This window comes from Sus scrofa, chromosome 15 (genome assembly GCF_054392235.1).
Source record: "Sus scrofa isolate SSC_HxYL_T2T_F1_AM1 chromosome 15, Sscrofa_HxYL_maternal_Yorkshire_Landrace_v2.0, whole genome shotgun sequence".
Classification (NCBI taxonomy): domain Eukaryota; kingdom Metazoa; phylum Chordata; class Mammalia; order Artiodactyla; family Suidae; genus Sus; species Sus scrofa.
In genome coordinates this window covers 60,340,748-60,365,990 of record NC_139397.1, presented here as the reverse complement: position 1 = coordinate 60,365,990, position 25,243 = coordinate 60,340,748, and the positions used below count along the sequence as shown (strand labels likewise).

The 25,243-nt window shown below is 43.3% G+C and overlaps 1 protein-coding gene across 1 annotated transcript; it reads right to left on the bottom strand.

The window, feature by feature from the left end:
- Positions 1-9,047: 9,047 nt before the first annotated feature.
- SLC25A4 (solute carrier family 25 member 4) lies at positions 9,048-13,000 on the bottom strand. Its single transcript, XM_003133345.5, has 4 exons — positions 12,756-13,000; positions 11,004-11,490; positions 10,334-10,474; positions 9,048-9,237 (listed from the first exon to the last, which is right to left on the bottom strand). The coding sequence occupies exons 1-4, from the start codon at positions 12,864-12,866 to the stop codon at positions 9,080-9,082; spliced, it is 897 nt and encodes a 298-aa protein (XP_003133393.1). The 5' UTR covers positions 12,867-13,000; the 3' UTR covers positions 9,048-9,079.
- Positions 13,001-25,243: the final 12,243 nt, after the last annotated feature.

Below are 25,243 nucleotides of genomic sequence, written 5' to 3'. Positions count from 1 at the left end.
AAATTTTATATGGTTTTAAAATTCTGGTGACTTTTTAAATCCACAAAAAGATATTTCTGGAGCCGCCATAACTCAGTCTTAATGTCCTATGCCTTTATTTCAGAACCCACTTTGTAAGTTCAAATTGTACTCTTCTTTCTAGATGGTATTTTTAAGGTTTCACTGCTTTACAGAGTAAAATTTACAGGGTAACATGTCACTTTACCATTTTAATGAGACATGGTTTTTTCCTATGAATCTAATTTTGTGTCCATTATTATAATAAAAGAGTTTGATAGTCACCCCAACAGTGATTAAAAACTATGGTTTGATGGAGTTCCCTTTGTGGTGCAGTGGTTAACGAATTCGACTAGGAACCATGAGGTTTCGGGTTCGATCCCTGGCCTTCCTCAGTGGGCCGACGATCCGGCGTTGCTGTGAGCTGTGGTGTAAGTTGCAGACTCGGCTCAGATCTGGTGTTGCTGTGGCTGTGGCGTAGCCGGCAGCTACAGCTCCGATTAGACCCCTAGCCTGGGAATCTCCATATGCCGTGGGAATAGCCCTAGAAAAGACAAAAAGAAAAAAAAAAACACCAACTATGGTTTGAAATTCTTAAGAGTTTATATATTAAAAAGATAGTCTTCACTGAAAATCACATATAACATTTATTTCATATATTTGGGGATTATAGCTGATCTCCAAGTTTGAAGTGTGCTTTATTTTCTTTATTTCCTTCTGAGAATTTTTATATTTCATGAAGAAAATGTCCAAAATTAAGCAAATGTATCTGCTTCCTATATAGTTATAGAAGCTAGAAAAACCTCATTTTATTAATTTGAGAAGATTTCATTTTGAATTATATTTTGGGGAATGTGAGAGGGATTGTGGTCCTCTTTTTTTTTTTTTTTCCCATAGCCACACCTGCAGCATATGGAAGTTTCCAGGTGAGGGATCAAATCCAAGTCGCAGCTGTGACCTCTGCTGCAGCTGTTGCAGCACCAGATCATTTGATCCGCTGCACCGGGTAGAGGATCGAACCCAAGCCTCCGCAGCAACTCGAGCCACTGCAGTCAGGTTCTTAACCTTCTGCACCCCAGCAGGAACTCTGGGATTGTAGTCTTTTAAGTGAATATCCATAAGAAAATGACATAGATATTTTGTTAACTTTTTAAGTACTACAAAAATACAGAAAGGGGCACTAAACAAATGTACAACTCTTGTTGCAAAGCAGATTGTCATAAAGCAGATACCTGGCTCACCACCAACTGGATCAAGAGTTAGACTATCAGCCACAACCTCACAAAATCTGCCCCCTGCCCCCAACGGCACCCCCCTTTTTTCATAGATAAAATTGTTTTGTCATTCTTCAAAGCTTGAGTTTTCAGCAGGTTCTTGGACTGGTGGTCATCTCCACCAGCTTGTTCAACTTCAGCACCTCACCTCCCCAACCTTTTCCAGAACTGCTACCTTCCTGGATGCTCCGTGAGTTTTTCCCAGTTCAAACTTAGTCTTCTTCAGCATTTTTACCTTTCTAACAAGTCATCATGGAGCAGATAAATAGGCTGGCAAGCCTCTTCTGTGTCTTACCCAGTGCTGTTTGGAATCGGTTTATTGACTACTTCTCTCAAGTCATTTGCACCTCTGGGGTTGTGATTTCCACCTCTCCCGGATTCGGCGACCTGCAGGTGCCAGAACTCACCGGATCCCTGGGCTCCCTCCCTGTCACAACTCTGCCTGCCACAAGGTAACCACCATCTCCACTTTTTACACCACTGTGAGGTTTTACCTGGTTTTGAACGTTGCTTGAAATGGAGTTACATTCTTTTGCATCTCACTGCTTTGACTGAACATACTTATATTTGTAAGGTTCTTCCATGTCGACACCTGTGGCTGTGACTCATTTGTGCTCATTTCTGTGGAGTCTTGTAGTATATGACTATACCGTGATCCATTTCTCCAGTCTGGTTGATGGACATTTGAAGTGGTTTCCAGGTTTTGACTATTACAGATAATGCCAATATGATGATTTTTTTTTTTTTTTGTCTTTTTGCCATTTCTTGGGCCGCTCCCGCTGCATATGGAGTTTCCCAGGCTAGGGGTGAAATTGGAGCTGTAGCTGCCGGCCTACACCAGAGCCACAGCAATGCAGATCCAAGCCACGTCTGTGACCTACACCACAGCTCACGGCAACGCCAGGTCCTTAACCCACTGAGCAAGGCCAGGGATCGAACCCACGATCTCATGGTTCCGAGTCGGATTCGTTAACCACTGTGCCACGACGGGAACTCCAACCAATATGATGATTTTTGTAGATGATTGCCTGTGTGTGCAATTTTGGTTAGGCACAGGCTCAGGGGTGGAGTTTCTGGGCAGAGTCCACATATTTAGTAGATAATGCCAGAGTTTTCCAAAGTAAGTACACCAGTTTACTTGCTCGCAGAGGTGTATTAGTTCGTGTTGCTCCGTGTCCTAATATTTAGTGTCAGTCATTTTTAAAGTTTAACCATTTGGGTGGGTATGTAACAATGTCTTGTGATTTTTTAGTTGCCTTTCTCTGGCTAATAAGATTGAACACAGCCCATTGGGATAGCTTTTGTGAAGTACCTTTGCAAGCTTTCTGTCCATTTTTCTGTTGGTTGGATGTCTTTTACTTTGTTGAATTGTAGGAGTGGTTATATATCCTGGAATTGATCAATCTCCTTGCGAGTGTTCCAAAACTTTTCTCCCAGTCTCGCTTGCCCTTTCACTATAAATGGTGTCTCTAAACAAAGTCTTGATTTTAGTCTAGTTTGTCAGTCTTGTATGGTTAGTACTTTCTTTAAATCTTGGGGTTCTTAATTTTTCATTTATCAAACTGCATGAAAATATGCTGCTCTGTTATCTTCTAGAAGTTTTGCCTTTTTTTTTTTTTTTTTTTTTTTTGTCTTTTTGCCTTTTCTGGGGCTGCTCCCAAGGCATATGGAAGTTCCCAGGCTAGGGGTCTAATCAGAGCTGTAGCCGCCAGCCTACACCAGGGCCACAGCAACGCGGGATCCGAGCCGCGTCTGCAAACTACACCACAGCTCACGGCAATGCTGGATCCTTAACCCACTGAGCAAGGTCAGGGATCGAACCTGCAACCTCATGGTTCCTAGTCAGATTCGTTAACCACTGAGCCATGATGGGAACTCCTAGAAGTTTTGCCTTTCATACTTTTTAGATCTGCAGTTTACCTGACAATGTTGATTATCTCTTTTTCACTAATTTTGTTACCTTAGTTATTTACTTGCAGCCTTATTCTTTGGTTTTCATTTGCTGGTTTGTTTTTTTGTTTGTTTGTTTTTTTTTTTTTTTTTTTTTTAGCATATCGAAATGGTTGTATAATTCACTGACTTTCAGCCCTTATTTCCTAAGGTTATGCGTCAAAGGCTATAAGTTTCCTCTCTGCATAGCTTTAGCTGTTTCCCACAAGTTTGATAATATGGTATTTTATTTTCAAGTTCAAAATGTTTTCGAGTTTTCATTCTGATTCCCACTTTTTACCCCATAGCTTTTTGAAACTGTATTTTAATAGGATGTTTTAAAGTTATACTTGTGGTTTTGGTTTATATGAAAAAAATTGTAGGGAAAACTTGAAAGCTCTAGATCAGGGTTCAGCAAGTTACAGCCCAGTGGCTACATTCAGCAGCCCAGAGCCCATTTTTATGGCTTTTATCTTTTTAAATGCTTTTTTTTTAAATCAAAAGAATATTTTGTGACATGTGAGATTCACATGTTAGTGTTTGTACATGGAGTTTTCCTGAACAGTCACGCTGGATCATTTGTCTTGTCCAGGGCTGCTTTTGCAACAGGGCAGAGCTGTGCTGTGTCAAAGACCATCTGGCCGACACAGCCTAAAATATTTACTATCTTGTCCTTTGGAGAAAAACTTTGTTGACGCCTGCTCTGGATAATATTTTCTTCCAGACAAGATTTACCTTTTTTTTTTTCTTCAATCTCAAATTGTCTTTATCCAGTTAAAGGGATCAGGGTGGTCTGTCGGTTGACATCAGTGACTACAGCGGCCTCACTGTTTTTGGTCACTCTACAATATCACCCTTTGGGGCCGCAATCCAAAGCATGGGTAGGTTCCTGGGGCTCCCCTCCCAGGCAGGCCCTGGGTTCAGGGTTTGGCCCTCCCTCCCGGAGAGACTTTTAGACTCTCCTTCCAGTTCCCCAGTCTTCCAGCTGCATTTCCATGGTTCTCAGACACCCAGCAGGGGAAATGGGCTCCCAACACCAGACTTTTCTCTGATGTCTTCTCTCAAACCTTGGCCTTGTTTTCCCATGCCTTGATAGCCCCCCAGTACCTTCAAGCCAATTTTTATTTGAAATAATGTGAACCCTTTTCCTAGTTATTTTCAGAGTGAGCACTGATTTGCATTACCTCGTCTGCCAGTATGGAAATCCTTTATGAGTCTTAGATACATACACTCTGCTTTTAGAGAGAATTATTGGATCTTACAGTGAAAGTGCCAAATGCATTGTGTTAGTCTTGAACCTGAAGGTGCCTGGGCAGCTGTCAGATGCAGCAGCCCCATTTTCTCTGCCCCTACTTTGCTCCCCAGGGTGGCAGGTGTGGGAGGGTGGTTCTCATCAGTGACTGGATCCTAGGGTAACCCCAGCCTCTTCCCTCTTGCTCACCCTGCACTCCTGCTGAACCCACTGTACTCCCACCAGTGCGCACATCATCCTGCTGTTCCTGCTTTGATCCCAGCCGCAGTCGTTCCTCAACTCTACTGCCATCTCCTTGCCCTGAATCCATTCTCCAAACTGCTATCCCAGTGCTAAAGTAGAAATGAGATCACTTGGCTTCCTTGCTTTAAAAGTTCAATGGGGAGTTCCTATTGTGGTGCAGCGGAAATGAATCCTACTAGTAACCATGAGGATACGGGTTTGATCCCTGGCCTTGCTCAGTGGGTCAGGGATCTGGCATTGCTGTGAGCTGTGGTGTAGGTCGCAGATGAAGCTTAGATCCTGTGTTTCTGTGACTGTGATGGAGGCTGGCAGCTGTGGCTTCAATTCGACCCCTAGCCTGGGAACCTCCATATGTGCAGGTGCGGTGTGGCCCTATAAAAACAAATAAAACAAAAAGGTTCAATGGCTTTCTCTAGACTGTGATTGAAAATTGTGGTTTTTCAGAAAAGCACACTGAGTGTATTATGTAGCTTCACTTGACATCAATACTTCAGAATCATTACACCCAAAATTTAAGGCACTGACATTCCCAAGGACTGCCTCCTGACCTCTGTTGCCACTGGGGTAACAAACAGTAGGGTGTTAACACAGCATTCTTGTGCATTAACATTTTTCTTCAGTATCTGAATTATATCCTGTCCATTCTTCAAAATATAACACATCCCTTATTCTCACTGCCATCCTCCTACGCCACACTTTTATCACATCATAGGTAGATTACTGAAATGGGTTTTATTAGCTGCAGAAAGCTTAGGAAGCACTGACTTAAGATTATGTATATGTGGTTTGGTACTTAAGTCATACAGTCTCATGTACTGCCTTTAGTCTGTGTTTTACTTCCCAAACCAAAGCAAAAGAAAATCCTGAGTGCAGAGATCTGCCGTAGCATCCAGCCAAATGTGAGGCCATAGTGTATCACTCATCAATATTTGTGAGAAATAGGGATACTGAACTACACTAAAATATGTAAAGGTGCTCTAGTAAAGGCCTACAAGTGTTAAAAAAGAATATGCAGAATGCAGAAAAATTATATTCTACGTAATGTTTTATGTGAGACATGTTAAAGATAATCTTTATATACCATACATTAAAAATTATAATAGAGTGGATCCTCATTCTTTGTGGTGGTCAGGTCCTATAATGTTACCAGGAATGCTGAATTAACGAATACTGAACCACTGCTCCTAAAGGAATTTTAAGTTAGGTTCCTCCAAGCCTCTGGTCACTTTTGTCAACCGGTGAATATATAACCTTATTTTATGTGTGTTTGTGGGTAAAGCCATATATTTAATATCTATTGTTGACCCATTAACACTGAGCTCATGGCCAGCAGCACTGTAACCCCTGCCTGAAGGAAGCTCACCTAACACAGGTTTGTCCTCCATGAGGCACGTCAGCCTTCTAGCACTCAAACCCCAGACATCACTTCAGCACTACACGTGGGGGCCATTTTGAGCAATGAATTCAACAGAAATCACAAAAATGCAAAAAAATAGGGCAGTGAGGGCAGATTGGAAACAAAAAGGCAGATCATGACATAGTTTGACCTCAGTTGGGAACCAGCGTGTCAGGCAAGTTTTTTACTGCACTGTGCATGTCCGCAAGTGAACACACAGGGCTCAGAAATACATTTTAGAGAACAGGCTAATTTTGCAAATACAGAATCTCGAAATGAGGGTTAACAGTACTTATTCATGCATTGATTAAAAACTGATATTCAAAAGCATAAAAAGGAATTTATGGCATGATAGACTGTGAAATTGTATTTAAGGACTTGAAATTTGATTTTAAGGCAGCTATAAATTTTCACCTGTGGAGTTCCCGTGGTGGCGCAGTGGTTAACGAATCCGACTAGGAACCATGAGGTTGCGGGTTCGGTCCCTGCCCTTGCTCAGTGGGTTAACGATCCGGCGTTGCCGTGAGCTGTGGTGTAGGTTGCAGACGCGGCTCGGATCCAGCGTTGCTGTGGCTCTGGTGTAGGCCGGTGGCTGCAGCTCTGATTCAACCCCTAGCCTGGGAACCTCCATATGCCGTGGGAGCGGCCCAAGAAATAGCAAAAAAAAAAAAAAAAAATTTCACCTGTGACATTACACATGATATGCTTGTCCACTTACTACCCTCTGCATGTTCAAGATTCCACCCAACTGGAGGACTCACCTTTCCCCATGTTCTCCAGGTTCCCAGTGTTTCCTAGATGCACCTTTTCCCCATTCATTCTTGCATTCAACACATATGTATTAAACACCATCCATGTCCTGGGATAAGGCCATGAAAAACAATCCCTGCTTTCACTGAGCTTATTGCATTCTCTCATCGTCTCACACGTAGTGGGTGTTTTGCTTCAACACAGTTTATGCTGCATATTCTACACAAGGTAAAATGGAATGGAAGTCGCTATTCAGTTAACTGAGGTTAAAACACAATGGAGGCAAGCTTTCTTTTAAAGTTACCATCATGAGCTTTCTGCTTCTCTGTCTTCCTCCATGGTTTTTCCCTTACGTTCAAAGTATGGAATAAAGGGACTATAAAGACAGAAGATGCTCATAGGTGAGGCTTTTAGGGAGAATATTCATAAACATGAAAAGGGCGTATGGGGGGGGTGCTGGTAGGAGGAGGGCTGCATTTAGGGAGACAACTTTGTATGGGGGTGAGGGGTGAAGTTCCTGGAGGCAGGCACTCACTTCTCTTCCCAGTTGTTACTTGAACTCAAACCCTTCCCAGCTTCCCAGACCCTCAGACGACAACGTATCCAGAAAACCCCAACAACCCATGTCTGGGACCTGGCCTTGAGTGACTTTCTTTTTAGCTCTTTAGCCTTTTCCACTGGCAGAGATCATTGCTAGATTAGCATGGATGGAACCTGGATATAACAAAACACAGAACTTAGTTATTGTGGTAAAACAAGGCAACCAATTTTTTACCAGGGAGCCAGAAGTACGGAGATAGAAGAGCTTGGGAAGGAGGGTAGGGAAGAGAGGGTACAGGGGTACCCCCAACCACCTGGCAGGGGAACCACAGAAGACACGTGCCTGCCCTCCAGGCTTCACCTGGGATGGAAGGACTGTCTCCTCCAGGTCACTCCTGGCAAAAGCCAGGACCACATGAACTGTGCAGTCTCCTGGACCAAAAACACTTACTTTCCAACTTGAAATTGTAATTATTTTCCTCTTGCTCACAGATTTATGAAAGTCAAATCCCAAACTGACTTTTCCTTGAGGTCTTGATAAATTGTTACAGAAAAGAAGTGCTGGCTGATACTTTCTATACCCACGTATCTAATAATCAACAAAGATCTACTATATGGCATAGGGAGCTGCTCAATATTCTAACTCAATAACCCTATATGGGAAAAGAATTTGAAAAAGGATATATGTGTATGTATAACTGAATCACTTTGCTGTACAACTGAAACTACCACAACACTGTAAAGAAACTCTAAGATTGAAATTAATCTAGTCATTATCTTTCAAAGCCCATCTTCTACCACTGCCCCCAGGTGACCTCTGCTTCTAGTCGTTCAGCCAAGATTCACTGTAGTAAATGTTAGATTATTTAACAATGCCATTTCACTCTCTCCTAACCCCATTTCAGCTTTTTTCAGAATGGGCTCCTGCCTTTTTGGATCTTCCACAGGACCTAATAGGCATGAAATATTAGCTTGCTAACTGATTTTCAATGAATACTGTCCACCTGTCATAAAATTCTAAGTATCTCAATTCTCTGAAGGTACTAACAGAGACATCTCTTAATCATGCAAAACTCTTGAAACAGTGATTTAAAGCTTTAAGCAGAACCTCCGAATTCCTGAAAAATGTGAGTGTGCATAAAATAAGTGAGACTATGGAAGCCAGGATCATGTTACCACTAGGAGTCCACAGCAGCATGGCGTGAGGTAAGGTAAAGCGAGAGCAGAACCTGTTCCAGATGAAAACCAGAACTTTAAGCAATGTAGGTGCTCACGTGATACACAGTATAATATCTGACATTTAGAAGCTTGGCCCCTGAGTTATAAATGAGTCATGCTAGAAAATAAGATTTATGGTCTTGTTTTAATCCATTTGGCAGTTAATAAGAATTCAGTAAAATAGAGAACATGCATTAAGTGGTCTTTATTGACATTTCACATTCAGTTATTTTCTTCATTATCAGTTCTTCAGTTAATTGTATAAGTATGATAAGTTACTTTATATTATGGGAATTTAAATGTAAAATAAATACAAAATACATCTGTGGTTTAATGGACACTCAGTGAAGCATTTTTTTTTTTTCTGAGGTATTCCTTTCAGTCTGGTTTTATCCCAGATCTTTCCTTTGACTTCCCCTAGGAAGAGTCTATTAAACCACACAATGGATCTGGAACCAAGGAACTTGAGTTTTAATTACATTAGACATACTTTTTGATCTCATCATACAATACCAATACAAAAGCACCGCCCATGCCTCTCAATACGTTTGACCAGGCACCTTTGAAGAAAGCCTTGGGTCCTTCATCTTTTGCTATCTTCCTCCAGCAGTCCACTGTCCCAGTGTACATAATATCCGCTGTGGAAACAAAGGTTGGTAAGGGTTCCATAATTCTGGAGGAGAGACTTTTCCTCCAAAGGACACCTGCACAGTGTTACCAGTGTGATAAAAGGAAGGTCACACTGAGCCTTAGACCCAGCATCATGTACCTTCAGCTGGACACCCCCTTCCCTTGCATAACTGCTGGGCAGGCTCTCTTGTCATTCCTACTTCAACTCAAGATCAAGAGAAGAATTGGGGTGATGAACCAACTAATTCACAGATGCCTCACAGGAAGAGAGGAGGCTGGAGGGGAGGCATTAAGCTGGGTGGTCCCCTTTGTTATAGATGAGAAAATTGAAGCCTAATCTCAGATTACACTGCCCAAGTTAAAACACAGTTAAAAGAGATGCAATTATTAAGTTGCACCACATGAAACACTTAGTTATTTTTTATTTTAAAAGTGGCAATTTCATTTGTTTCAACCTATGGAAGCCAAAACTAATTCTACTCCAACAGACCTTCAGGCCATCTCCTCCCCCATCTAAATCACCCTCCCCCCAAATACTTGTAATAACAGATAAGTAGTTTTAAATAAATGAGCTGATTACTTCAATTCTTTCCCCTTGTTTCTGCAACCAGACTCCAAGGGAAAAGGGCTTAAGGCCTCAATGATGCTAGATATCTAGTTAAATTCACTTTTTTTTCTTGTTTTCTTTTTAGGGCCATACCAGCAGCATATGTAAGTTCCCAGGCTAGGGGTCAAATCAGAGCTGCAGCTGCCGGCCTACACCACAGCCACAGCAATGATGGATCCTTAACCCACTGGGCAAGGCCAGGGATCGAACCCGCATTCTCATGGATACTAACTGGGTTCATTACCGCTGAGCCATGACTGGAACTCCAAATTCACTTCTAAATATCCCATTTTTGGTGTTCTTATCATTTCTTTGATTTAAAAAATAAAAACTTTTCTCTAAAGGAATAGCTGAGAATGTTAGGGAGGAGTCATTATAATTATAATCATTCTAAGCTCACATAATTTTAACAACTTAGAATAATGAGCGCTCCAAAGAGCACTGACTAGTGTTCTTCTTGAGCAGAAAAACAAGATTTAGCTAGGTCTCAAGCTTACCCCCTTTCCGGCCAGACTGCATCATCATCCTACGGCGGACAGTGTCAAAGGGGTAGGACACCAGCCCTGCCACCGCCGTCACGGTCTGGGCAATCATCCAGCTTACGATAATGTGCACATTCTTGGGGTCGGGCAGCATCCCTGTGGGCAGAGCCAAGAGGCCAAATGGCTATGACGTGATTCCTTTGAGAAGCTGAGCAAAAAGCAGGTGGGGATGGAGGAAAGTCCACGGAACCTCCAACTCCATGCCCCAGCCTTCCAGAGAGGACTGCCCCTTGATGTGTGATGAGTGCCTCCAGAGTAACCAGGCAGCCAACAAAAGCTGGTGGCACCATCTCTGGATCTGAGAAGCCAGAGCTGTGCCCAGTGCACAGGGCGTGAAGAAGTGGCTCCGAGTTCAATTCGGTGACCGATAGAGGGAGCTGACCCCCCCCCCCTTTGTCCTTTCTGAGTAACTCAAGGCCAGAGCTGACTTCAGTAGAGGGCAAGGAGAACCCCTAGCGATACATCCACGCCTCACCACCTCCTCACTGAGAAGCCTCAGTTTAGCCCAGGGACTAGGGGAAAAGGAGATTAACCAACATAAAGTCTATGAGCCAGAGATCCTTCAGGATCCCCTGTGCATACACACCCCTCCTCCCTTCTCTGCACCCCGTTGCCCTTCTCTCACCCTTGGCAGTATCATAGACTCCAAAGTAGGCGGCTCTGTAGATAATGATGCCCTGGACAGAGACGTTGAAACCCTGGTAGAGACCCCGCAGGCCATCGGACTTGAAGATCTTGGCGAGACAGTTGCCCAGGCCAGTGAACTCACGCTGGGCGGCACCCTTGCCCACATCGGCAGCCAGCCTGGTCCTAGCAAAGTCCAGCGGGTAGACAAAGCAGAGGGAGGTGGCCCCAGCTGCCCCACCGGAAGCCAGGTTACCAGCAAAGTAGCGCCAGAACTGCTTATGCCGGTCCACACCCCCCAGGAAGATCTGCTTGTACTTGTCCTTGAAGGCGAAGTTGAGAGCTTGGGTGGGAAAGTAACGGATCACGTTGGCCAGGTTTCCCCTCCAGAAGGAGAGAAAGCCCTGCTCCTTGGGGATTCTCACCACGCAATCAATGATCCCTTTGTACTGCTTCTCAGCACTGATCTGTTTGCTGGCATGCTGGACCTGTGGGGAGGAGCGGGAGGACAGGCAGGGCAGAGAGGAGGAAAGAGCACAGGAGAATAAGGTCTGTACTTCCTTGATTTCCCTGTTTTAAAAAGCATGGGGAAAATCTAATGGATGATGAGCAAATAGCTACTTGGATAATAAGCCCCCCAAATCCAATTTTGCCTTAATTATCTGGGCATTTGAGAGAAAAGGTTCTAGTCCAAATAAGTGGAAGAGATGCTTTAATTGTGTAAAGGGAGTCATTTATTTGTTGCATTTACCCTAGGTGCCAGAACTAAACTAGGGGCTTACTGGGGGACAAAAATGATTAAAGATCCTTGCACCAAAGGACACCTGCTCTGACTTAATAGACGTGATGGGCAGGAGATGGCCATTCTTCAGTCTGTCTCTAGTCTCCCTAGAAACCAAGATCTCTGAGTAGAAGGATCTCCAACATAAGTAGAAAGAATCTGCTAGGTATTACAGCCTGAAATTTTCAAGGAGATTATCCAAGTAATTAATTACTGAGGAGTTGTTTCGCTGGGCAATTTGTGGGGGTTTTCTTGTTAGTGATCATTCTGACTTCCCAACTGAGGAGGCCTAATTCCTCATTGAGGGTCCCTTGCCTTTTGGGCAAGTGGAGGAGGAAAAAAAAAAAAAGAGATGATGAGCACAAGCCATTTAGACACCAGGCTGGAGAGGAAAAGATGTGGGAAAAGGATAAGTCGATCCAAGTTGATGAAAACTCTTTCTTAGTCTCTCAAAACCTGTTTCTTCATGTGTAAAATGGGGGAAATAACACCTGTCTTGCAGAGGTCATACAAAGATGAATAACGTAATAGGTTATGTCAGTCTAGAGTACAGCGATCGGGACACCGTGATAACCTTGAGTAATAATTATTTTAATGTCTTTATTGTAAAAGGTGGATGCAGGTAAGAGGGTGCAAGGGACATTGACAAGAAAGGAGTCTGACCCAAGAGGCCTAAGAGTTATGCCCGCGCTGTCCCCGGAGCAGGATCTGGCTGGCTGCAACCTACTTGGGGTGGGTTTCCATATATAGACACCCGCGCGCTGGGCGCCACCCGACACCAAGAATCCGCTACTGACGCTGGACCCGTCTCTGCGCAGAGGGCACCTTCCCCTTCGCGCAGGCCGTGCGCTGGGCCCGGGCCTAGCGCGGCTCTTCGGCAGCCCAGCGCCCTGCTCCCTCTCGCCCCACGGCTCTCCTGGGCCCCGCGCGTCCGGCCCCGCGCTCCCCTCGCCGCACCCGCGCTGTCCTCACCTGCAGCAGCAGTTTGACCCTCTCGATGGGGGCGACCGCGGTCTTGGAGATGGCAGCGGCGACGCCGCCAGCCAAGAAGTCCTTCAGAAAGCTCCAAGCCTGATCACTCATGGTGACAGCCGGGCGCACACCGCCTCCGGGAGCCGCGCTCTCGCTTTCTCTGCCCGGCCTGACACGGCCACCCCTGCTCAGTCCCTGCGCAACGCGAAGGGGCCGCTTGTCTCGCCCTGCAACCCGCCTTATATGCCCCGCCCAGCCTCTCGCGAGAGGAGGAGGGCCCCGGGGCCGTGCGCGCCCCGCGCATTGGCTGGGCAGGTGCTCGGACCCCCCGGCGCCCCCACCTCTCCAGAGGGCAACGGGGGCGAAGGCGCTTCCGGGAGGCAGGGGTGGGCCGGGGGCTGTGCCTCCACCTGGGACGTTTAAAGGGCAAATTCATGTTATCTGTCCCGCGACGAGAGGGAACACCGTGTCTCTGCAGCATGTGGGCAGCTGTATTTATAGCACAAGGAGGCTTAGGCCGGGCCGGACCTGGGCACGGACACGGGACCCGCGGCCTCCAGCCGGGCTCGCCTTAACCTCCGGCCTGCACGCGACCCGCTACTGGCCAAGGCATTTCACGTTATTTTTTCTTCTTCCTTGCAACGGTGTCCTTCACCAGAACTCCCTGCCTGGATGTGGTCCTCTTCCGAGTTGTGCGCTCTCACAGATAAATTAAGATCCGCCAGAATAAATACACTAAATTTACTTGATGCCGTGATTGCTTCATATAATCTGGCGAACTGCTGAATCCCTCTTCTCTTCATTCAATCTTTCAGTCATTCATTCTGCTATCAAATGTTTCTGTGCCCAGCACCCAGTGGCACCAGGACAGCCCAAATACAAGGGGCCGCTAGGTGAATACCTGTTTTAGCAAGTTGTATGTTGCTTTACTCTCAGGTCAGGCTGTCACCCCGTGACACACAGCCCCTGATAACACTGAGAACAGGAATTTATAGAACACTTTTTCTTTCTTTCTTTCTTCCTTCCTTTTTTTTATTTTTTTTTTTTTCCTTTTTGTAAATCCCTTAAGGGCTTAATGTTCCGCTCTGCTCTCAATGGAATCTCAGCACATGTTCTGGGCAGAATGTTCTCAGGCAGCTGGCGGCTTCTAGAGGGTCAGTGCAGTTCCCTTTCCATTGGAATAGCTGGGTGACCAGGATGTTAAGTAAGAGAAAGTCGAAGCCTTAGCTGTACTTGTCTCTTTTTAATAGAGACCTTGGGTTGGGGAGATATATACTATCTAGTCCTAGGAATTGATGGCAATTTGTTTTTTCAACCATATTACTATGAGCTTTGATTTTTCCTTAACTCATTTTTTTTAGACAGGTAATATAATCATACAGGTTTTCAAATGCATCTGTTCCTTTCCCTAGAATGATCTAAACTCTTTACACTTCTCAGTTCTCTTGCTAAGTTTATCAGTGTTCCTTTGTACACTGGACAAAGTTTATTCATTTTTTCACAAGCTTACTGCTGAGTGCAGACAGACATAGTGTTGGTATTGAGCGAGCTGCCCCTCTGTGTCACCCTGGGTCTAGAGGCTCCAGTAGAACAGAGGTCACTTGGTTGGGTGCCAGGACCACAGAGGGTATGCGTTTATCCGAGATTGGAGCAGGCTAGAGTTCAGAAATCCAGTGAACTGTATGAAAGCTTATCGAAGTGCAAATTTACCAAGGTCAGAGCAGGCAGAAGGTCAAGAATTCAGCATAAACACAAAAGCCATTTATGCATTCACTCAACAAACACTTCTGTACTTACTGAGTACCTGGAACTAAGTTTGTCTCTGTGGATTCAATATAAGTAAGATATGGCTCAGTCTCCAAGAACCCCCCAAATATGCCCATGGCAGCTGAGGACATATTTGTCACTTGTTCAGTTTTATTATGGCTTCATATATAGAGTTCCCTGAGACACAATCCACGTATTAGTCGTTTTACTTATTTTTTATTTTTGGTGGGCGCAGGCAGTGGGCATGTGGAAGTTCCTGGACCAGGGATCAAATCCATGCCACAGCAGCGACCTGAGCCACTGTAATGACAACACCAGATCTGTAACCCGCTAAACTACCAGGGAACTCCCACATATTAGTTATTTTAAATTATGGTAGTGTGCTGAATTCTCTCCTGTTAATGTAGAGCAGGTGCCTAAACCATTTTCTTCTGAATTGTGCAATAGAGATGTACCTTATTTTTATTATGGAAAGTAATGCTGCTATATAGATACTTCTGCATAAATTTCGTTTTCCCCTTAAGTTTTTCCCTTCTCATGTATTCCCAAAATGGAATACATAGATTGAACATCTTTAAGGTGTTTTTGTTCCCACTACAGATTGAGAGATTGTTCTTTGGAAGAACTGTATGATATCACTTATAAGTGGAATCTAAAAAATACAACAATCTAGTGAATGTAACAGAAAAAGAAACAGACTCACAGATATAGAAGACAAACTAGTGATTACCAGTCAGGGGGGAGGGGGCAACAGAGGGGAAGGGATTTAGAGGTACAAACTGTTAGGTATACAATAAGCTACAAAAGGAGTTCCCTGGTGGCTCAGTGGGTTAAGAACCTGGTGTGGTCACTGCTATGGTGCAGGTTCCATCCCTGGCCCAGGAACTTCCACACGCCAAGGGTGCAGCCAAAAATAAATAAATAAGCTACAAATATATATTGTATAACACAAGGAATATAGCCAATATTTTATAATTGTAAATGGAGTATAACCTTTAAAAACTATAGATTACTATATTGTATGCCTGTAAGTTACATAATATTGTATATCAACTATACTTCAATTTAAAAAAAAAACAAAACAGGAGTTCCCATTGTGGCTCAGCAGATTATTAACTGATGGGTCAGTATCCATGAGGATGAGGGTTTGAACCCTGGCCTTGCTCAGTGGGTTGAGGATCCGGCATTGCCCAAGTTGCAGCATAGGTTGCAGCTATGGCTCAGATCTGGCATCATTATGGCTGTGGCATAGGCTGGTAGTTGCAGCTCCAATTTGACTCTGCCTGGGAACTCCCATATGCTGCAGGTGCAGCCCTAAAAAGCAAATAATAATGATAATAATAATATTTTTAAAAATAGTTGCCTGGATTTATTTTTATTGTTCAGTTGTCCAATTATTTAACATCACAGGAAGACTTTTTAACAATCATGTAAGTTAAATTAAATATTAACTTAACATACTAATTCGGGAAGTTACACCTAATTTTACCGATCAGAATTTTTAGTATTTTCTAAATGGGAGATAGCATATTTCTCCTTGGCTTCTGTCCAATTATCCTGTTATATCAAGGGAGCTGTAGCTGGAATACTTGATTAGGTTTTTCATGGAAACCCATACACTGTCCTCTGCTTCCACGGACTTTCTCAGAAAGGAGAGGCCTCAGGTGCCCCCAAGAGCATGAGCTCTTGGATCACAAGATCTGGGTATCACTTACACAGGGAGGGGAGAGGGTGGCACTCAGAACATGTGTCTGCCTGCCAATCCCAGCACTTGGTGGCTTTCTGCCAGCATGAGAATGGACAAGGCATATGAGATAAGAGAGAAAACTCTGCTTTCAAATGTGGCATAGTATCCCAGACACTGGGGCGGGTGGGGAGAAGGCTGTTAGAAATGAGAGTAGGGTATTGAGTGAATCTTTGGATTTTAGTGGCAGCCTTTAAAGAATTAGTCTCTTACCAAATTGGGGCTAGAGGATGGGAGCTGCTAAAGAGGAAGAAATAAAGAAAAACACTCCAGGATTTGATGATGGTGAGGCTAACACACCGCCTGTGTATACATGTATCTCTAAAACTGCTAGGAATTAGAACATGCTGTTATTATTTGTTCATGTGGTAAATACGGGCATTAAGCAAAGAGGAATGAATTCTAAAAATTTACTTTTTGATCATATATGAATTGTGGAATCAGTCAAAGGAATTTACAGACTCATTCATATCTGTGCATTGATGCACTATTTCAAAAAGACCAAATAAGGAGTTCCCACTGTGGCTCAGGGGATTAAGAACCCAACTAGTATACATGAGGATTCAGGTTCAATCCCCGGCCTCACTCAGTGGGTTAAGGATCTGGCATTGCTGTGTCCGTGGCATAGGCCAGCAGCTGCAGCTCTAATTCTACCCTTAGCCTGGGAACTTCCACATACCACAAGTGTGGCCCTAAAAAGTTAAAAAAAGAAAAAAATACCAAACAAAATGAACACATTATTTCTCTACAGTTCTCACTCAGGGATCTTAATAATTAAAACAATACCTTAATTAACAAATTATTTAAAATCAGGTGCCTTAATGGTAAAGCCCATGCATATTCATGCAAAACACTCCAACAGCCAGTTCCTACTTAGTTCATGCCAAGAAAATTATGAAACTACAAAGTGTGCCTTTTTTTTTTTTTTAACCTTTTTTAGGGCCGCACCCGTGGCATATAGAGGTTCCCAGGCTAGGGGTCAAATCAGAGGTACAGCTGCCAACCCATGCCACAGCCACAGCAATGCCAGATCCGAGGCATGTCTGCAAATTACACCACAGTTCATGGCAATGCAGGATCCTTAACCCACTGAGCGAGGACAGGGATCGAACCCGCAATCTCATGGTTCCTAGTTGGATTCGTTTCCGCCTCACCATGACGGGAACTTCAAAAATGTGTCCTATTTTAAACCCATTTGTTCATTGTAGGATCTTCTTACCCTTTTCTGATCAGTTCCCTTGGGTTTCCACTTTCTACTTTTATCCATCAAAATAGAAATTATCTGAAGTACTCACATACCATTCATTCATTCATTCATTCATTCACTCACTCATTGGTTCCTTTTTATCTTTCATTGGGTGTTATTGAATGCAAACACTGTTGGGCACTGGTGCTATAAAAATCAGAAGGATAAGACCGCTGTCAAGCTCACATGGCAGGAGCAGACTCACTTGTGCTGCCTGCAAGGTTGTTCAAGTGGGGGCAGGGGGTGGTGGGGACACGGGTCCAAGTAGAGTTGTGGGTGTACTTTCAGTGAATGCCTTTCAAAGTGCTACCCTGATCAGAGCTTGCATTTTTACGTTTTGTGAATACTTATGACCCAAAAAAATTGTTAGAAAGATTTTAGGCATCATTTAAAGGAGGTGATTTCTGCGGCAGAGGATCCACTGAATTCTCAAAAAGATGGTCCGTGGGATTTTTTTTCTCCCAGAAGACACTTGTCTGTGGAGAAACTAGCTCAGCAGTTACTAAAGGCAGGGAGCCTGGGTGCTTTCAGCCCCTGAAGCCTGTCCCCACCTACAGAAGTGGACCCCCCTCTTCCTAAGGAGAGGTCCATAACCTCTTCTCACTTAGGATCCCCTCTTGACTTTATCCACAACTCCAATAAGCATAGGCCATCCTCTATAGCATAGTTAACCCCCCCCCTTTTTTTTAAATGCACCTGTCATAATGTCTTCCCAGTATAACCATCCATCCTCCATGTTTCACTGACTTCATTGAATTCCAGCCTCTGTGAATAAAGCCTGGACTTGTCTTGACTGCTTCACTAAGTACGTTTTGAATTGGCTCCCCTAGTAGTTAGTGTTTCCTTATGCCAGCAATTGCTTTTTAAAACGCTTGCTTTATTCCTATGGTTATTTTAATCAACGTTTTAAAAATGTTATCAGACCGTTTTTTGCTCCCCTGGCTGTTGAAGAACAATATTTTGCTGTTTTAGTGTATGAAGTCTTTTTCCCCATAGGTTTGCCTTTACCCCATGACCCTTTCTTTCCTTTTTCAGTCAGTTAGATGTTCTGTGTCATTGCTTCGGAAAAAGAAGATATTCAGAAAGCAAAGTAAACAAAGCACCTATTCTCGGTCTTCGAATTTTACAAAGGAAGAGAAAGAATTCAAGTCTGCCTGGGAGATTTGATAGAGCACTGAGGGAAAGCAGAACTACCTGCCCAGCCCATCCCTCCAAAGACTGCGATAAATCTTCCCAAACTTGGGGAGAATGGAAGAGGGTTAGAGAGAAAGCAAGTGGGGAGATGTCCGCCTGGGTCGCTAGAAGACAGGTTCCTGTGCCCTCCCCTGCCCAGGGTGGCAGTGAGAAGTGGGGGGAGACCCGGCCGGGTGGTGTTGTAGGACGCAGGTCAGAGGCAGCCTGGCAGAGTTCTTCCAACATGAAAGGCACCTGCAGGTTAGCTTGCCCACATGAAGGGCCTAGAAAGCCCCATTACGTTCCTCCTGCTCCTACAGGCTGTGGGAGCAGCAGAATAACATTCTGTAACCAAGGACACCAAAGTCAGCTGAGGGAAAGCCAGACCTGATGAGCCCCGTGTTTGGAAATGAGGCAGGTGTCAGGCGTGACCTCCGCCGGGCAATGACTGAAATCCAGAAGGGAGTAAGGAAGGACCTGGCAGCTGAAACCAACATGGGGAGATCCAGACCCCAGGTCCCTTCCACCCCACCCTTTTTCCAACAGACACCCCTGGGATGTAAATGAATCCTAAGAAAAAAAGGGGGCCCGCGTTGTTTCCTCCGCTTGGCAGAATGGAGCCCTTTGGTAGAAATTAAATTGCTTTGCAGCTGAGTTTTTGTGGCAATATTAGTACTTGCTATGGTATTGTCTTCCTTTTAAAAAACAATATACTAAAGACATATCATAATTTTGGAGACTCTTAACTGTTGTTCATTTCATCAAGCACATTTCTTCAACAAGAAGAGGTAATCTTAGCTGAGAACATGTGGGTGGGTGGGGGTGGGGGTGGGGGTGTTAGGGGAAGGAGGAACTCCGGGAAGTTTTCTCTACTAATCTCTATGAAACTCCAGCTTATGCATTTCTATTAAATGTCTAAACTGAATAAGTACAATAACTATTTTTTAATGTATAAGCTCCATGATTGTTAAATATAATAGTTGTTCAGTAAAAATTTATTAAATGAATGGAGAAATACTGTGATTCAACTTCTAGTGCACTCGTTCTTAAATTTTTCCAATGATGGAGCACCCGGAACCCACCCTGACTTTTGTGGAGCACCATAAAATGCAGGTACATGGAATTTGGTCATTTTATAAGAGTATATGGACTAGCATAAATATTACTGGTTACAACGCGTGTTGCCATATAAAACCACAGCCATGGGAGTTCCTGTCGTGGCACAGTGGTTAACGAATCTGACTAGGAACCATGAGGTTGAGGGTTCGATCCCTGGCCTTGCTCAGTGGATTAAGGATCCGGCATTGCCCTGAGCTGTGGTGTAGGTGGCAGACATGGCTCGGATCCCCAGTTGCTGTCACTCTGGCGTAGGCTGGCGGCTACCGCTCCAATTAGACCCCTAGCCTGGAAACCTCCATATGCCGTGGGAGCAGCCCTAGAAAAGGCAAAAAAGACCAAAACCAACCAAACAAAAAAACCATAGTCATTTCAGTGGTGGATTTGATCATTTCTACCATAGTTCTGTCAACTTTTCCGTTACACATTTTAAGTCTTTGTTCTTAAAGGCATACACAATTTGAATTGCTTCTTGGCCAATCCGGTTTTTATCATTAAGTTTTAGTCCTCTTCCTCTGTAGTGATATTTATGCCCTAAAGTCTTTGTCCCCTAAATGAACAGAGCAAGAGCTATTTTTCTTTAGTTTGGATTTTCCTAGTCTCTCTTTTTAAAAAAATTATTAAAATAGAGTTGAATTATAATGTTGTGCCAATTTATGCTGTATAGCAAAGTGACTCAGTCATACATATATATATACATATATTCTTTCCTAAAATTATTATTTTCCATCATGGCCTATTCTAGGAAATTTGATATAGTCCCTTGTGCTATATACACTAGGACTTTACTGTCTATCCATTCTAAAAGTAATAGTTTGCATCTACTAACCCCAAAGTCCCAGTCCATCCCATTTCCTCCCCTCTCCCCCTTGGCAACCACAAGTCTGTTCTCTGTGTCTGTGAATCTGTTTCTGTTTCATATAAAGGTTCATTTGTGCCATACTTTAGATTCCACATAGAAGCGATATCATATGGTATTTTTCCTTCTCTTTCTGACTTACTTCACTTAGTATGATAATCTCTAGTTGCATCTGCCTGCCTAGTTTACATTTTTATATTCCTTTGCTTTCAACTATTCCTGTATGTTTGAGGTATGTTTTCCATAAACCTTTATGTTTTCTTTTTTTCTTAAAAAAAAAAAAGTCTAGGAGTTCCAGCTGTGGTACAGTGGGTCAAGATTCTATTGCTGTGGCCAGCTCAGGTCACTGTGGAGGTGTGGGTTTGATACCCTGCCCAGTACAGTGGGTTAAAGGATCTGACATTGCTGCAGCTGCAGCCTGAGTCACAGCTGTGGCTCAGAATCAATCCCTGGCCCTGGAACTTCCACATGCTGTAAGTGCAGTCATAAAAAGTTAAAAAAAAAAAAAAAAGGATAAGTTGATAATCTTATTCTTTTTTTTTTTTTTTTTTTTTGGTCTTTTTGCCTTTTCTAGGGCCACTCCCACTGCATATGGAGGTTCCCAGGCTAGGGGTCTAATCAGAGCTTATAGCTGCTGGCCTACTCCAGAGCCACAGCAACACGGGATCTGAGCCATGTCTGCAACCTACACCACAGCTCATGGCAACGCCGGATCCCCAACCCACTGAGCAAGGCCAGGGATCGAACCCTCAACCTCATGGTTCCTAGTCGGATTCGTTAACCACTGAGCCACAACGGGAACTCCGATAATCTTATTCTTTTAGCTGGAGTTGGATCCATTTCTATTTGTTGAGACCACTGATATATTTTTAAAATTTGAAATAATTAGAGATTCAAAAGAAACTAAAAAGGAATCAATTCACATATTTTAAATTTTTATTTCTGCCATTTTATTTTATGTTTTCTATTTGTCCTCCTTTGTCTTCATGTTCTTGAAAACTGCCTTTTCTTTTTTTCTTTTTTCTTTTTTTTTGTCTTTTTAGGCGCACCCCTGGCATATCCAAGTTCCCAGGCTAGCTAGGGGTTGAATCGGAGCTACAGCTGCTGGCCTAGGCCACAGAAATGCAGGATGTGAGCTGTGTCTACGAACTGCACCACTGCTTATGGCAGTGCCAGATCCCTGACCCACTGAGTGAGGCCGGGGATCAAACCCACAACTGGATGGTTACTAGTTGGGTTCGTGAGCTGCGAAGGGAACTCCGAAAGTTGCCATTTATGTCAGTTATTTACCAGGAATAGCCTATGCCTACCATTATATATGTTTCTGAATTACATACTAAGGTGTTAATAACACTGTTATCATTTTAGGTGGCTATTGTTTTGCCAGGTTCTGAGAATGCCAAATTTCCCCTCTTGGCCTATTTAGGGGAATCTCTCCAGACTGTGATGCCAATTTATTCACTACTTCAGAAAACACTAAAGCCAAATTAATAAGGAATTGACTAACTGTGAAACATGTGTAGCTCGCAGTGGATAAGACCAGCTCTGGAAAAAAAAAAAAAAAAAAAAAAAAAAGACCAGCTCCGAAATTGTTTGAATTTTGTAGCATTATTCAATATGGCCAGTAGGGGGAGGTCACATATAGCTATCCTCAGAACAGGATTCTAAGTCTCCTTTATTAAAAACCTGTCAATGGTACACTAAAACGAGAGGAAAAAAAACTTTCTACTTTAAAAAAAACATATTAGTATAGCCTCAAAATAGTATACAAAAAGAATTAAGTCAAAGCAGAGACTGTCCTATGCGAAAAGAAAGCACGTCTAAGTACATGCTGTAACAAGAAATGCTCTTTAAACATAAAGACATAAAGAGACTAGAAATAAAAAGATAGAGGCGTTCCCGTCATGGTGCAGTGGAAACGAATCCAACTAGTATCCATGAGGATGCGGGTTTGATCCCTGGCCTCCCTCAGGGGGATAAGGCTCCAGTGTTGCCCTGAGCTGTGGTGTAGGTCGCAGATGTGCTCGGATTTCACGTTGTTGTGGCTCTGGCATAGGCCCTGGGCTACAGTTCTGATTAGATCCCTAGCCTGGGAACTTCCATATGCCGCAAGTGCGGACCTAAAAAGCAAACAAACAGACAGACAAACAAACAAAAAAAGATAGAAAAAGGCATAACAGAAAGAACATTATTAAGAATAAGAAGGTCATTTCATAAAGATAAAAGGGTTGATTCATGAAGATGATATACATTTAATCCTAAATGTTTATGCATCTAAAAGCAGAGCTTTAAGATACACAAAGCAAAATTTGATAACTGCAAGGAGAAATAGATAAATCCATAGAGATTTCATTCATTATCTCTCTACTGGTTTCTTAGGGCTGCTGTAACAAATTACCACAAACTGGGTGGCTGAACACAACAGAAATTTATTCTCTCACAGTTCTCGAAGCTAGAAATCCAAAATCAAGGTTTAGTAGAATACAAGACCAATGTACAAAAAACAACTGTCTTTCTATGTAACTGCAATGAACACACTTGGATATTGAATTAAGAAATAACATTTATAATTGCATCAAAAATACGAAATACTTAGGAATAAATCTGACAAAATAGATCAAATTCAACCCTGATCAAAATCTCTGCAAGCCTTTTTGGAGGTAGTTATTGACAAACTGGTTCTTAAGTTCATGTGGAAATTCAAAGGACATAGACTAGCCAAGACAACCTTGAGAAAGTAGAATTAAGTTAGAGAACTAACACTACCTGATTTCAAGACATTTTAAAACTATAATCTAGACAGTGTGATGTCTGTGTGAAGATAAACACACAGATCAGTGGAAAAAAATAGAAATACAAGAAATGGATCCACACATATTTAGACCATTTTTGACAAAGATGCAAAAGTAATTAAGTGGATAAAGGATAGTATTTTTCAACAAATAATACATGAACCATTGGATATCCAGACACACACACACAAAAAAAAAACCCAAAACAAAAACTTTACTCCACATCTAATTCCAATATAAAAATTAACTCAAAATGAATCATAGACCTAAATGTAAAACCTAAACTATAAACATTTCAAAAGAAAACAGAAGAAAATCCTTGTGACCTTGAATTGAGCAAAGATTTCTTGGATAGACTATTGAAATCATCATTAGTAAAAGAACAATGTAATAAACTGAACTTCATCAAACAAAAACTTCTCTTTTAAAGACACTGTTAACAGAATGAAAAGTTGTGCCACATCCTGGTAGAAAATATGTTCAAATTATGCATCTGAGAAGGGACTTGAATCCAGAATATACATACATACATATGTGTGTGTGTGTGTGTGTGTATGCAAAGATTTCTCAAAACTCAATAAGAAAACAAATAATCCAGTTTTATTTAAAAACTAGGGAGGGTAAGGATTGGAACAGACACATTACCAAGGAAGATATTGCCTATAGCACATAAAAAGATGCTCACTGTTAGCTTGGAGAGATGCAGATTAAAACCACAATGAGCTATCACTCCATATCTCTTAGAATGACTAAAATAAAAAAAAGACTAACCATACCAAATGTTGGCAAGTATGTAAAGCACCTGGAACTTTCACACTTTGCTGGTGAGGTAATACAATCGCTTTGGAAAATGACTGGGCAGTTTTGGGGTTTTCTTAAAAACTTAAAACATACACCTACTGTATGATCCAGCCATTCTGTTCCTAGATACTAAGAGAACTGAAAATACATGTTCATGCAAGGATTTGTACATAAATATTTTAGCAACTTTATAAATGATAAACCAAACTAACAACTCAAATATCCATCAACAGATGAACAGGTAAAATCTGATTTAACCACCCATAAAATGAAATACTACTCAGCAGTAAAAAGGAATGAATTATGGGGGAGGGTTTAAATTGTGGTAAAATACACGTAACATAAAAAGCGTTTCTGAAGCAGCACCTAGTGTATTAGTCGACATTGGCTGCAGAGGGATGATTTGCTTAATATAGAAAGAACAGAGCTACCCTTATATTAACTTCTTTCTTGCAGACACCCTTTCCTGCCAGGCTTGGGTGCCTCGGAGTTGGCCATCTGCACTCATCCCTCCTCTCCTTCTCCACAGGGCTCTGGATGAGTGGTGTTGGGCTTTGGGGCACGTTGCTGTGGCAACCTTCTCCTACCTACGGAGAGCGGAGCCCAGCTCCTCTGGAGCAGGAGGGTGGGCTCTGGAGCACTGCACCGCAGCCGCGCAGCTGCGGGAACGCGGCGAGGAAGGGGACTAGGGGCGTGGCGGGGGCCCAAAGGAGGTGGAAGGAAGCTGGGTGGGGATCACGGCCCCCTGCGTTCTCGGTGCCTGCGTTCGCCGAGCCCCAGAGAAATTCTGACGCAGCGCGCGCCGACTCTCGGTGGCTCTTGACTGCTGGGCGAGCCCAGGTTAGTCAGGAACGCGGGTGCGCGCCCCCTTCTCATCCCCGCAGTCCCTCCCAGACGCGCTGCCTTGACCCCGCGTCGCGGCGGGAGGGGAGAACGCCGCCCCGAGAGCCGCAAAGCGGCACCAGCTCTTCTGGGCTGACCCCGCGGTGG